This window comes from Heterodontus francisci, chromosome 16 (assembly GCF_036365525.1).
Source record: "Heterodontus francisci isolate sHetFra1 chromosome 16, sHetFra1.hap1, whole genome shotgun sequence".
Taxonomy (NCBI): Eukaryota; Metazoa; Chordata; class Chondrichthyes; order Heterodontiformes; family Heterodontidae; genus Heterodontus; species Heterodontus francisci.
This window is the reverse complement of record NC_090386.1, coordinates 38,649,357-38,664,401: the sequence shown is the minus strand read 5'-3', so window position 1 is coordinate 38,664,401 and position 15,045 is coordinate 38,649,357. Positions and strand designations below refer to the sequence as shown.

The 15,045-nt window shown below is 39.4% G+C and overlaps 1 protein-coding gene across 1 annotated transcript in view; it reads right to left on the bottom strand.

The window, feature by feature from the left end:
• LOC137378261 (zinc finger protein 335-like) overlaps positions 1-14,444 on the bottom strand; it is a 158,847-nt gene extending 144,403 nt beyond the window's left edge. The window contains exons 1-13 of the mRNA XM_068048502.1: positions 14,245-14,444; positions 10,328-10,557; positions 9,457-9,605; positions 8,513-8,653; positions 8,148-8,321; positions 7,081-7,254; positions 5,889-6,062; positions 4,250-4,405; positions 3,964-4,126; positions 3,133-3,269; positions 2,185-2,341; positions 1,595-1,692; positions 676-778 (exon numbers count right to left, since the gene is read on the bottom strand). Of these exons, the coding sequence (XP_067904603.1) occupies positions 676-778; positions 1,595-1,692; positions 2,185-2,341; positions 3,133-3,269; positions 3,964-4,126; positions 4,250-4,405; positions 5,889-6,062; positions 7,081-7,254; positions 8,148-8,321; positions 8,513-8,653; positions 9,457-9,605; positions 10,328-10,557; positions 14,245-14,370 (1,982 nt within the window). The 5' untranslated portion in view covers positions 14,371-14,444. The remainder of the gene's footprint in view (positions 1-675; positions 779-1,594; positions 1,693-2,184; positions 2,342-3,132; positions 3,270-3,963; positions 4,127-4,249; positions 4,406-5,888; positions 6,063-7,080; positions 7,255-8,147; positions 8,322-8,512; positions 8,654-9,456; positions 9,606-10,327; positions 10,558-14,244) is intronic.
• Positions 14,445-15,045: the final 601 nt, after the last annotated feature.

Sequence of the window (15,045 nt, the reverse complement as noted above, 5' to 3'; positions counted from 1 at the left end):
ATAAGAATAAATAATAAATCTTGCATGAGATATAAAAAGTATCTGTACTTGGAGTAAACAATACAAAAAATGGTTGCCGATGGGATACTGTTTCTCTCATTATCTTTAAGAAAGACAAATTTGAGTCCTCTTGCACTCGTAGTCGAGCTTGTTACATGTCAGGTGATAGCAGAATAAGCAAAAGTATTCCAGTGACAACTGGAGTGCATCCTTTTTTATATGTTATATTGAATCTACATGAATTTGCATCTGTGTCACATTACACAGAATGTCACACTGATGTGACCAAACATTAGTTGCATATAGAGTGAGTATTACAAACCAAGTTCTAGATTTAGGTTGTCCAGCAGGCACTTTTACTCAGCCTGAATAAAGATTCATGCAATCAAAAGAGTCAATTAATTTATCTTTTACAAGTGATTATCACTATATAATCCTTTAATTCAATCGCAGATTCAATTTAACCAGGTTTCAAAGTTTCACCCACTCTCCTTGGTTAAATGTTTGGCAAAGATTTCTTATCCTTCAACAAAAAACTGAAACCCAGTAACATTGAAAGCCAAGGAAAACTGAAGGATTACTCTGTGATCCCAAAATGTACCAGAATAATGTAAACAATAAATTAAACAACAATTTTTCTTCCAGATAATGCTGATCGTGAGGTTGAAATTTTACTGTTTACAGTTCAGTAGGTTGCTCTTGATGTATCCCACAAAAGTAACCCGATAATACTGGTCCAATTTCCAGAAGTACTTTTCACGCAGGAAGTAGATGTCCACTGAAACAGAATGGTTGAGAAAGGCGATGAACCATTTCACAGAGCAAAGGATTAAATTGTGTACGTATATGATTTTCTCTGTTTACTGCCTCCACACCCCCACGCCTTCCCCACAACCCCAACCCCTGGTTATACAATAATATAGTGTATCCACCGCAGTGTCATCATCGGGCTCTCAGTTGCGTAAATATTTTTGATGTAAGGGATTCAGTGATCCTGCATCAGAAATAGGGCAGCAGCTCTAGTGCCAATTCTGTGACCAGTTCTCTCTTTAGGCTAGGCTCAATTACCTACAGAATTATAAAGCCCTAATGAGGTAACAGTAATACGGTAGCTTTCTCTAAACCTCCAAAACCATGACGTCCAGACAACACCAACCAAAGTCTAAGAAGCACCAGTGTAACTAGAACTAGTTACCTAAACTACATGGGCTGGATTGCCAGAGCCGAAGGGGCCAATGTGACTCACAGACTAATTTGAGGACAACAGGATTAGCTGCTCCAAGTAGGAAGCTAATCTACACCTTCATAACATAGTGATACCTATTTATTTTCTTTTAAAACAGAGGACAAATAGAACTAAGATCAATAAGATATATAGCAATTTCAAAAGCTGCTATAACAAACACTGTAATGTGTCTGTGGGGAACACATTCAGTCGGTACTGCACTGTCACTCTAACCATATTTTAACACTAAATCATCCTGTATATATAGCATGTAACTTCTTTTGTGATTAACAAAGTTGGGTAAACAAAAGGGTTAGACGATGCAAAACTATCTGGCACTCAAAGCTGTAACATGTCTGATAAACTTACTTTTGTGCATGAATACAATCTCGGCATCAACTGGCACGTGGTGGAACTTGTCATAAATTTTGCTGATACTATCAACTTTCTGTGTCATCATATCGAGTCTGAATGTCAGATTGAAAACACTCCGTTAAGTTCAATGCAATTGCAACTGTTCCATTTACAAGTGCCATAAATCTTTAAGTATACCTTGAAATTTTCTCTAAAAGAAATTCTGCAGAAATACATGCATTAGAATAATTTTCCCCATAACTGATAGTCAATGAATATATGGTTGTGCACCTCAACACTGAGGCTTCTCTGCTGCACTGCAGCTCTTGCAAGGCCACATGGCCAAACTGTATGTACCTGAATATGTAAATCATTCCGAACATTCATTGTCCAATGTAGGGGAAGGAGGTGAATATTGTAGACAGAACGGTAAGGAAGCCACATTAAAGAATGTAGTGACAATGTCTACAATAGTACAATTTATTATTTACAACAACAGCTTTCATTTATATAGTATCTTTAATGTAGAAAAATGTTCCATATGTACGAATTGAGCTTTAAGATGACAGTCCTAAAGCACTTAATTCTCATCACATTTTGCTCACCTCCAAACCTTCTGCGTACCAAACAGTTGCACCTTCCTTTGGCCTTTCATAACTGCACCGACCACCTGTTCAACACTGGTATCGATGCCCAGTTTGCCGATGTCCTTGGGATAGCCCTGCTCAAGACGAGGGCCAGAAAATACCCAGTATGATCTCCCTGTAAGTGTGGGGGGTGGGGGGGGGGGGGCGGAGAATAAAAAGGAACAGTTTAGTTTTCATTTATTGTAATGGTAAGAAACAGTTTTACTCCATTTAGCTTAGAAATGACCAACAGTAACAAATTAATATAACACACTCATTTAACATTCCTATTTCTGTTCCTCAAGTGGTGGTGCCAACCCATTTAAAATAAACAAGCTAATGCCGGTGTTAAAATAACGGACAGAGGAATGTAATGGTGTTAAGTGTTAATTTGGTAACATTGCCGACAGCAAATTTTAGGCTAAAATGTTTCAATTAGCAAGTAAATTCCTCTTACATGCAAACTGAATGAATAGTGATCGATTGAGTAAATAGTCAAGACTTTGGGGTTACATTTAACACAAATGGCGATGAAAAACAATTATATGATCAGAACAATGAGCTGTCAGTCTAAACTTGAAGTGAGACCATAAATTCCATAAATGACTGGTAACCTTAAAAACTGACATTTTATTGTTACTTGACTAACTCAGATTCACTGTTTTAGAATATTCACTAGTCAGTGGTTATCGAGGGTTATATTTTTCTGCTACATTCTATCACACCAATTCACATTTATTTACAAAAAACTAAACTGATCTGTTCCAACCCAAAAAACTGTATTAAAATATTTTTAAAAAATCTGCCCTAGAAGAACAGATGTTTTGTGCACTCTTCTTAACATGTAGCCTTCTCCATGTCGATTTGCTGATAGTGTTACTGAAATATTTGCCTGAATATTATCCTTCATCAATAATTCCGACAAACCTGAGAAAATGTAGACCTTCTGTGTATTTATATCTTCAAATGCAGAATCAATTTTGGAAGGAGCTTTTGGCCACAGCTTTGCAATTGGAATTGGTCCCATGATAACTTTCTTTTTTGATACAAACTTCCAGACATTTCTAGAAAAAAAGAGTAAATAAAATCAGATGGAATGAAACTCCAAAGATACCCTGGGATGCCCTCACTGGGCCTCTGTGCAGTTCTGGGTATGTCACCTTAGAAAGGACATATTAGCCTGGAAAGAATACAGTGCCGATTCACCAGAATGTTACCAGGGTTCCAAGGATTAACTTATGAGGAGAGGTTACCTAAACTATACATGTATTCCCTGACATATGGAAGACCAGGGGTTATTTAATTGAGATTTTTAGGATTTTGAAAGAATTGATAGGATAGATAGAAACATTTTTCTGCTGGTGGGGAATCTAGGACAGGAGTAATAACCTTAAAATTAGAGCCAGCCCATCCTGGAGAGGTTAGAATACACTTCTTCACTCAAAAGGTAGTAGAAGTTTGAAACTCTCCCACCAAAAGCAGCAGATGTTAGCTCAATTAATAATTTTAAATCTGAGATCAATAGGTTTTTGCTATCCAAGGGTATTAAGGGATATGGAGCCTAGGCAGGTGGATGAAGTTACAATACTGATCAGCAATGATCTCATTGAATGACAGAGCAGTCTGGAGGGGCTGAATGACCTACTTCTGTTCCTTCGGTCTCGTGGGCTTCTCTGTGAGGTTCAGGTCACTTAAGAATATCTGTTCTTTCTGCTTCCACAATCTTGAAAGTGATGGATTGAAGTAATCATTACTTACCCATTTTTGAAGAAATGAAGTGTTTTCCCTATGCTTGCAATTGCATCATAAAAATCCACATTGCAGATGTCTGCAGCTGGCTCGATAGTGGTTGTGGTATGCACAGTTGTTGAAATTGGTGCCATTGTTGTTGTCGTAGGTGATGTAGGACCCGGTTTTGGGCCTGTGTTCAAAAAAAGGTAACATGAGCACATGTATTTACTGATGGCAATATAAATATCTTAGTATTTCACGAAAAGGATTTGTGCTGTTGTCTTTTAACATGAAACAATAAAATTGACTATACCATATAGATGCTGGATTCCTGCAATGTCATCGCTGGATAACTTGAAGTTTTCTTTGTATTTGTACATCGGGTACATCAGAGCATCTTTGAGAGTGGAATGATCTAGTCCCAGTGAATGTCCAAACTCATGAGCTGCCACTAAAAAGAGACTGTATCCTGTGTAAGAAAACCCATAAATTAGTCAACTGTTTGAATATTACTTCAATATTTGTCTTTTATCCCCTTCCTTCCTCACCTTTCTGGAATTGCCAACTTATAGAAACATAAAAGATATATATGACCAAAACAGATCATTCTGGTCCATCTGGTCCATCTGACTGGTACCAGTATAAATAACACTTTTTAAAAATTTGTTCATGGGATGTGAGCTTCGCTGGCAAGGCCAGCATTTATTGCCCATCCCTAAGTGACCTTGAACTGAGTGGCTTGCTAGGCCATCTCAGAGGGCAGTTAAGAGTCAACCACATTGCTGTGGGTCTGGAGTCACATGTCGGCCGGACTGGTAAGGGCAGCAGATTTCTTTCCCTCAAGGTCATTAAAGAACCTGATGGGCTTTTTAACAATCCAGTAGTTTCATGGTCACCATTACTGAGACTAGCTTTTTATTCTGGATTTATTAACTGAAATTTAATTTCACTAGTTGCCATGGTGGGATATGAACTCTGGATTACTCGTCCAGTAACATTACCAATACGGTACTGTTCCCCATACTTGGCTTTATGGTTCCAAGGATGCTACCATTGCTCAAGCACCTCACCCAAATGGCCATGTTGCATACGTGAGCCTAACCAGTGAATGCTGATAGACCGTTTGGCTGTAAATAAGATCATCACAGCTAAATCTGATCCTCTCCTCATTCCAACATCCACACAAACATACATTTCACCAAGATCCACTGGATTGTGATCAGAAGCAGAATTCTGGTTCATTTTTCCTCTCCCTAGTCCAAAGCTACTGAAGTCCCCATTGCCTCAGATCAGCTAACTCAGGCCTAACTGAAATTTGAAATTGCCATCTCCATATGTTGTATGCCTGAATATCCCATTAGCCACTAAGGCACCAGGGGAACTTTCTTGGATTCTTAACATTTGTTGTCAGTTTAAATGATCCAAGTTCTAAATTCAGCATGATTATAAGTTGAGAATTTGAGGATAAAACAGCAGCTGTGAAGACATCTTTCTCTCTCATACATACAGACATACACACACATAAAGAGAGAATACAGTATATATGCAAACTTAAATCCCTCTTCCCATTTTCTGCTTCTTAAAGGCCACTGGGCACCTCATATCATTCAGGAGAGAGGGCAGAATATTTCTGGAAGGACAGATCTATTGTTGGTTGTCAAGTGTTCAGTTTTAGTCAGCAAAGCAATATACATTGGTTCCCTTCTCCCCATCTACCCCTCAATGCAATGACTCGGTGATCCATGGTCCACCTTCCAATGAGATGATGGATGAAAGCTGACTAAATCTTGCCCAGCTTTAAGACAACGATGGATTTCAACATGAAACTGTACCATTGGGAATCAAGAGTTCAGCTATTCGATTACTAAATTGACATATTTTATTTAAGTATCATGGGATAGTGATACTAAAGAAAACCAACAATGGCAGAATGAAAGAGCTGTCATATTTACCAACATCCAGACAGTAACCCCACTTTTTGTCTTCATCGAAGTTACTGGTGGTTGCGCACCAGAGCTTATTATCTGATCTGCCATCGGAGGTACACGAATTATATGTTTTGCCAAGGAATATAAAAGGAAACGAACACTGTTCTCCATCAGAATTTCCACCAACAACAGCATCGGCTGCAAGAAACAAATTGTGTGCAGTGAGGGAAGATTAGAGAAAAGATCAGTACCAAGTGCTCAACTCAAAGTAAAACTTCAAAGTCCATCAAGCCGGTAAATGAGTGAAAAATAAATTTTAATCAGATTTCAGAAAACAAAGCTTTACTCAAGGAGCCATGGATATTTGGAATAATGACCGGGGAAGATAATGGAGTCAAAGAGTTTTGGGAGTTCACATTCAATTGCATATTAGGCCAGGTAAGTTGAAGTAGGGTCAAGCTTGATGGGCTATATAGAATTTTCTCATCCTTGATCTTTTTTGCTAATGTCCTTAGTAGTCAGAGATCTCATTGCAAGAAAAATAAAACAGACATTTGGAATTAATCAAGAACCAGAGGATGTCCACTGATATAAAGTGAATGACAAAAGAACCAACAGCGACATGGGGAAAAACCTTTTTTTTTTACACAGCAAGTGGTTAGGATCTGGAATGCACTGTCAGGGAGCGAGGTGGAGGCAGATTCACTCATGGCTTTCAAAAGGAAATTGGGTAAGCACCTGAAGAGAAAAATAATTGTAGGGCTACAGGGAAAGTATGGAGGAGTGAGACTAGCGGAGTTGCTCTTGCAGAAAGCTGGAACAGACAGAATGGGCTGAATGGCCTTCTTCCATGCTGTAACCATTCTATGATTCTATAATAGTGCATATTATTTGTTAATTTTCTCTCCATCTCTTGGTAGGTTCTGAACCACACTGAGGAAGCATTCCAATGGTATCAGCGCTTTCCAGTGCTTCAGCTAAATGGCAGTTCTTTATGTACGAGTCTAGCCGATTAGTGTTGTAAGCTATTTTACCACTGCAGGCATCACAACCTATTGTCTCACCTAGTCCCCGGAACAAACTCATTTGTTAAAGAAAATCTGCCATTATTATTTCTTTAGCCAAATCCACATCCCAAGCTGTATATCACCTTCTATTTGATTCGATAAAACACAGTATGATTATTGAACAGAGTTTTCTAACCATGAATAATTACCTTGACTGGGACAGAAGCCATATTTTCTATCTGCGTCATAGTTGCTGGTGGTTGCACACCATCTGTAGCGATCCTCACGGCCGTCAGATGTGCACTGGTCATACATTTTGCCATTAAATTCAAACGGGAACACGCAAGGTGAGCTGTCGCTGTTACCACCAATGGTGTATAACACTGAATAAAAGTGAATCGAAAACAGTTATTAAAAAGAAGCTGCAATGAACAAACTACAATATGGCACTATGACACCATTATAAGTTTTGCATTGAACAAGGTATATGGTTTTGGAAGCCTCCCAGCTATAATAGTGGCAATAATCATACTGATTAAATAATGCCGCAAGTCTTGAGTTGGTCCAGGAGCTCCAGATTTTATCCTCCCTCCAGTTTTTTTGAAGACCCTTCCATTGGCATCTATTGACCTCTGATGTCTCCATCTAGTGGCTATTCTTTAAACATAATACTGCTCATTGGGAATATTAAAATCAAACCTGATCATATCCTCTCACCTTACATCCATATGCATGAACTGTACAGATGTCACAGGGTAGTGATGAGGAACGGTTCTTTAGTTAATTTTATCTCTCCCCGACTTTGAAATTATAGAGACCAAATATAACTCCCTACTGTTCTCCTGGGTGAGATCAGGTTTGCGAGATTGGCCAAGTTTGACTTGGCGCATTGGGATGTCAGCGACTAAAGGCTTTACTGAAACCGGAAAGTCATGAGCTCTCCTCTTTGCCAAAATAGCTTATTAGTTTTATTTTCTTGTTAAAGATTCAACTACATGTCACTATGGCCAGTGATTCATTTCTGTTGACTGTATATTTGAAATCCTGGAGCTGGAAACTACTTCTGGTTTTTAATACTATGTAGTATTTATAATATTTCAACAGTGGGAATAACCCTGCTGCAAATTTGGCCTGATGCCAGTTCAACTTGCTTCACATCAAATCATCCCTTCGGTAGTTGGAACTGAAGCCCGAAACTTGCGGAGGGAAACCAATGTCAACACTGCAAACATTAGTATGCAGTCTGTCATATAAAAATGAATAGACAACTACTTACATCCATGCGGGCAGAATCCATATTTCTTGTCTTTCTCATAGTCTTCAGTCGTGGCACACCAGATATGCCCATCCTCCCTCCCATCTGCGGTACAGGCCTTGTATGTCTTCCCATAGAATGTGAACGGGAAGTGGCAGAAAGCTCCATCAGCATTACCAAAACGAGTTTTAACTGCTGCCGGGTGAAAATTTAAAATGTTAGGACTACAAGTGGAAGAGGCAGAACCCCTCCTAGAGTTATATTTCGTAAGTGATCATTATTGAAAGCTACAGTGCGAAGACACATGGCAGGCAGTCTATTGATAGGTCATTTTCATAAATCAACAGAAAAGTATTTGCATATTTATTGTATTCAATGTTTATTACCTGCGCCTTTCCCCAAAGTCCAGAACTCATCATCATCAAAATGTGCATCACCGTGAAGGTTGCCATAGAGGTCTTTGCCAGGTGGGTAGGCATGCGCCAACAGACCATCCGTCCCATCAAATGGATATGGGTCTCCGTGCCCTTCAACAAAAATAAATGAAACACATTAACAATATAAATGTGAACAGGGATCTAGACATCCAGAAATCCCCAAAGCATGCATTGAAAACTTTTGTGACAGAGCTGGAAAACAATCACCCTTGTACCTATACCTTAGGTTAACCCAGCAATATTTGAGCTAATATTCGAGTAGCCAATCAACATATCTCAGATGCTCTGCTAAAACTCTAGCTTGCCTCATACAAAACACAACTTTCTCAGTTGGACAGAGGAAGAAAGCTTAAGCAATTAACCTGTGTTGACAAGTATGATTAGGAGTATTGTAGCACAGTGTTTTGTTACTGGACCGGTAATCCTGCATTACTGATCTGGTGACAGGAGTTCAAATCCCACTAACTGAGAACTTAATTTCAATTAAATAAATCTGTAGTTTATATGATAGTATCAGTAATGGTGACCATGAAACTACTGGATTGTCCTGAACACTTCTCTGGTCCATTAACTTCCTTTATGGAAGAAAATCTGTCATCTTTACCTCGCCTGGCCTAAATGTGACTCCAGACCCACAGCAATATGGCTGACTCTTAACTACCTCTGAAATGGTCTAGCAAGCCACTAATTTGTATTCAAGAAAGTGGCATACCACCACCTTCTCAAGGGTAATTAGGGATGGGCAATAAATGCTGGCCTTGTCAGTGATGCTCACATCCCATGAATGAATAAAAAATACCCAATCAGAATGAAGATATACAGAAGGAGGATATAGCAGCTGAATATTAATTAAGAAGCGAACTCTTCAGATCATATTGTGTCTGTCTACTCACATTCTCTGCCAAACATAATCATGATGTCTGCTTCGCCGCTGTAGATTCTAGTGAATGTTAATGGAGTGACATCACTCCACACTTTAAGTGCACGAGCAAATGCATCATCAACAACAGATGGGTCCAAGTCAGGAGTGTAGCTCAAAATTCTGTTTAGGGAAAATACAATTCAATTAAATAACATTCAATGTTAGCAGCTAAACATCATAACAATTCTCCAGACCTCAAGCTACTTGGGAGGAACACCATGGAAGATCAATTAATGTAAACTGTGTGTATTAAAATTTAATAAATCACTGAAGCGCTGTCAATTCTGCCATAAGTTGTACTTTTACCTTGAAATTACATCCAAATTACTATAGTCTGAAGTAGTGTTATGCTGTACAATATAAATGAAAAAACTCACGACTGGCACAGTAGCTGATACAGCTCCAGCTGAATAAATGTGGGATCCCACATAGAAGGGAAAAATAGCAATGCCAGACTACGTGAAAGTGCCCATTTGACATTACTCATGCATCACATTGAATAGTCACAGCAGCAATGCTGGTACAACCCAGCGGAGCACCGTAACAGTAGGTTTGAAAGTAGCACTTGCGGCAGTCTTGCTGAAATACTGATCTTCACTTTAAACTCTACTCAACCCTTTTACTGCCTAATTAATTTCTCCCCCTGACAATAATTGTTGCCCATGGGTTCAACAAGGGGCATTAAATTATGAAACTAATTAAACACAAGTACATTACTTTGAAACCACAGGAATTTTACAGTTTTAGTTTAATAGTATATTTGGCAATTACTTAAAATGGAACACCTTTATGCCTCATCCCCAATTCTTTGAATTTAAGCAAAGTCTTCATCATGTGCTCACCTGTAAGTCAATTCATTGCGGTTCCATTTTTCATCATCAAATGTCTTGTAGCTAAGAACATCAGGAACGCCACACCGAGGTTGTTTCATGGCGCTGAGTGTGGTCTTATCTAGCTCTCCTGTTTCAGGCAGTCCTAGTGTTTTCTGCATCTTTGTGATGGCAACCTTCAGGCTAATCATCGCATTACCTGTATTTTTTAAATTCATGTACCCAAACCTCTGCAGGTAGTTCTGTGAAACAACGAGACCCAGAAGGTTAGCCATCCACTGTTTATTTAGATGCTGGCATTGCTATTGGGGCATGGACTTATACTAAATGGTATTTACTTTATTGAATGCCAAACACTGGAGTCACATCCTCTTTTATTTGCTTAGTAGTATTCCCTCCCCTCCTGAAGGCACACACACACACAAACAGTCCTAAGCATGCACACATTCACACACATGCATTTTCCAGTAGAAGTCACTAGATAGCAACCAAGAATGGGAATATTTGGTTTTTTTTACCCCTCTCTAAGGACACTGAGGCCAACCATAGTTCCTCCTACTGCCAGACCAAATTGAAATCTTCTTGGTCAATATGTGTCAGTACAACACCTGAAGTGCACATACCAATTTAGCCATCAGAGGAGCTGTGATAGAGATCCTATTAAATTGCTTTTAGCCCATGTAAGACCTATTCCTGCACCACAGGGTGGCCAGCCAAAACAAATCCAAGCAGGTTAGCCTTCGGGTTCCAGCTAAATGCACAGGACCCATGGGGAAGAACCCAAAGTAATGTACAGTCTTGCAATGTAATAAAAGCAATTTTAAACATGGCTGGCAGGACATCTCAGCTGCAGTTCAGAACAAGACACTTGATGCTCAAGGTTTTTGTTGTTTTAAGAGTTCTTGCTATGCTGTGCCCAACTAAATGTGAAGCATGTTAACAATGATGCTTGAGGGCAATTATAAAAAGGCAGATCGATTTTCAGAATTGTTGATCAAACTGTTCAACTAACTGGGGAAAAGAATCCTGTTAGGAACCAAAACATTAAATGATAAATTATGTAATGTAGTCTAAATTACTGATCGACTGGAATGAGTAACTATGATACGATCTATTTCATAATAAAATTCCTGTACCTCATTGAAGAGCAGTGTGTAATCCTTGTCTTTTTTATGCTACAAAACCACATTTGAGCTGTTGCGTTTTTCTGCTTTAACTAATGAAGCCAATCACTACAGCCAAGTATAACTCACCCATCATTATCCTCCAGAATTTTTTTTTCCAATTTTCCCTTCCTTTCCTTAAAGTCCTATTTTATGCTGGGAGCTTAAATAAAGATAATTCTTCCATTGACATTTAGTTGTGGGAGAGGGAGCACGACATTGGCTCAGATCACATCCACACTTGAAACCACTCACTCGGACTCTTCCCAACAAGAGTTGGCAGATAGCAATCAGGAATAGGAACCCTAGCCAAGCTTAGCGGTATTAAGACCAATCGTAGTGCCCTAACTTCTGCTTATATGAACATACAAACATACGAATTAGGAGCAGGAGCAGGCCATTCGGCCCCTTCAAGCCTGCTCCGCCATTTAATAAGATCATGGCTGAGCTGATTGTGGAAATACTCGCCATAGAGGGAGTGCAACAGAGGTTCACCAGATTAATCCCTGGGATAGTGGGATTGTCTTATGAGGAGAGATTGAGGAGACTGGGCCTGTATTATCTAGAGTTTCGAAGAATGAGAGATCTCATTGAAACTTACAAAATGCTTACAGGGCATGACAGGGTAGATGTGGATAGGATGTTTTCTCTGGCTGTTGAGTGTAGAACCAGGGGACACAGTCTCAGAATAAGGGGCAGGCCATTTAAAGACTGAAATGAGGAGTAATTTATTTACTCAGAGTGGTGAATCTGTGGAAGCTCAATCATTGAGCATGTTCAAGATAGAAATCAAAGTATTTCTGGATACTAATGATATCAAGGGTATGGGGATAGTGGGGAAAAATGGCGTAGAGGTAGATGATCAGCCATGATCTATTTGAATGGTGGAGCAGGCTTGATGGGCTAAATGGCCTATTCCTGCTCCTATTTTCTATGATCCTATGATCCTATACAACTGTAGCAGAACATCCCTACTTTTATGTTTCATTCCCCTTGCAATAAATAACAACATTCCATTTGCCTTCCTAATCACTTGCTGTATCTGCATACCAACCTTTTGTGATTCAGGACACCCAGATCCCTCTGTACCTCAGAGTTCTGCAATCTCTCTCCATTTAAATAATATGCTGCTTTACTATTCTTCCTGCCAAAGTGGATAAATTCACATCTTCCCACATTATACTCCATTTGCCAAATCTTTGCCCACTAATGTAACCTATCTTCCCTTTGCAGACTCCTTACATCCACTTCACAACTTACTCTCCTACCTATCATGTGTGATCAACAAATTTAGTTACCATACATTCAGTCGCTTCATCCAAGTCATTGATATAAATTGTAATTAGTTGAGGTCCCAGCACTGATCCCTGTGGCACTCCACTCATCACATCTTGCCAACCCAAAAATGACCCATATATGCCTACTCTCCAGTTCTGGTTAGCTAACCAATCCTCTATCTGGGGCCGAGGATCAAACCAGATACCTTTTGGTTTGTATGGCTAAGGGCATAGTATACCATAGTATAGTAATGTCACCTCTATTTTCACCTGACTCATTTCTGTGGAGCTGGCCTCACAATTTGCATCTTTACTATCATTCAGGTTCTTAGAGTCATAGAGTCATACAGCATAGAAAGAGGCCCTTCGGCCCATTATGTCTGTGCTGGCCATCAAGCACCTAATTATTCTAATCCCATTTTCCAGCACTTGGCCTGTAGCCTTGTATGTTATGGCATTTCAAGTGCCCATCTAAATACTTCTTAAATGTTGTGAGGGTTCCTGCCTCTACCACCTCTTCAGGCAGTACATTCCAGATCCCAACCACCCTCTGAATTTTTTTTTCCTCAAATCCCCTCTAAACCTCCTGCCCCTTACCTTAAATCTATGCCCCCTGGTTATTGACCCCTTCGCTAAGGGAAAAAGTTTCTTCCTATCTAACCTATCAATGCCCTTCATAATTTTGTATACCTCAATCACATCCCCCCTCAGCCTTCTCTGCTCTAAGGAAAACAACCCTAGCCTTTTCAGTCTCTCTTCATAGCTTAAATTCTGAATAGGTTATGTGATAGAGTCAGATGAAGAGGGATGGGAAGAAGCTCATGTGGAGCATAAACACTGGCATAGACCTATTACACCAAATGACCTGTTATTGTACTCTACGTTCAATGTAATTCTATGAAATAAAAAAAAATAGTTAGAGAACTGAAGAACATAAACTTTCTGACTGAACTAAATCATTTCAAGCTAACTGTAGCCTTCTTGTTGGAACATTGACTCCAACAACTTCAGACGTTAGATGTACATCCAATTTCCCTGCTGAATTCTCCATTCAAATTACACTGATTCCCCTTCAATTTTGGAGCAATGTCTCACCCATCCTTTGTCTATCTCGTGTCTTTTGATATGTCTGGTGGAATTGATTTTTGTACAGTTTATAACACTTCTTTCCAACATTTCAAAAATCCATTACTGACTATTAAACCTCGTAACTGCTTCTTTTACCTCTACCTGTCATTTTTCCCTCCTCAGTTATTTCAGTCAGTCTGACAAAAGAGTTACTCCACCTGACAGTGGATTTCTGATGAGGATGTCATCTGGAACAGGAATATTTTCTTTTCTGACCTTCTGTGCTTTTCCAGCTTCTCCTGTTTTTTTAGACTTTAGTCTTGTAGTTTTTTTTTACTCCAGCGAAGAAAATGCAGACACATTCGTAAACTGTTCACTAAAGATAGAATCACACCAAAACAAAAATTGCTTTTAGCCTTACCATTGCCTCCTCGACGTCAGTCATGTTCTGTTCCCCAGGGAACGTTATGAGTGGCGGAGTCATCGGTGCACTGAAGGAGCTGTGTGCCAGCAGAGTTAAGCTCAACGCAATCCTTATCAACATCATTTTGTGAGCAACAGAAAGCGCAATTGGAGTATCTGGCTCTCGGGATGCTTCTGTTTCTCTGAGCTGCAGAATGAACTGTATATATATACACACAGAGCGACTGACATCAGAGGCGGTGACTCAGTTAAAATCCAAACATTATGATTCATTACCTTCCTTGGTGTGGAAACCGGACTCTGAGCCAAAGGAGTGATACGCTCAAAACACTTTTGGTCAGCATCACTCTTGCAACATTTGATTTCATGATTTCACTCCCCATCATGAACAATCGTTTGTAGTAGCCAAAAGGCGATAACCATTTGCCATTCGCACTAACAGCAATTTCAAAGTTGTTAGTTATAGCATCTTAAGTGCCACCATATTGTACGAATGAAGTACACATGAAAAACTGATGCATGTTTCTTAAAAATATAATTATATTTAATACAATAACACTTCATGCACAATAATCCTAGCAGCTGAAATTTGGTGCTGTAATTAGGTGTTTGAATTGTTGTTTAAATGGTGTCCTGCTCCTTGTTCCACCTGATGCCCGTGACTAGAATGGGATTGGCACTGAAGAGCTCAGGGTGTTTAGTCAGGTATAGGATCCAACAACAGGAAGGTTCATTCGGCTGCCTCTGAGGCATCTTCAGATGTCTTACTATGTTGAAAGGACTATATGAAAGCAAGTTG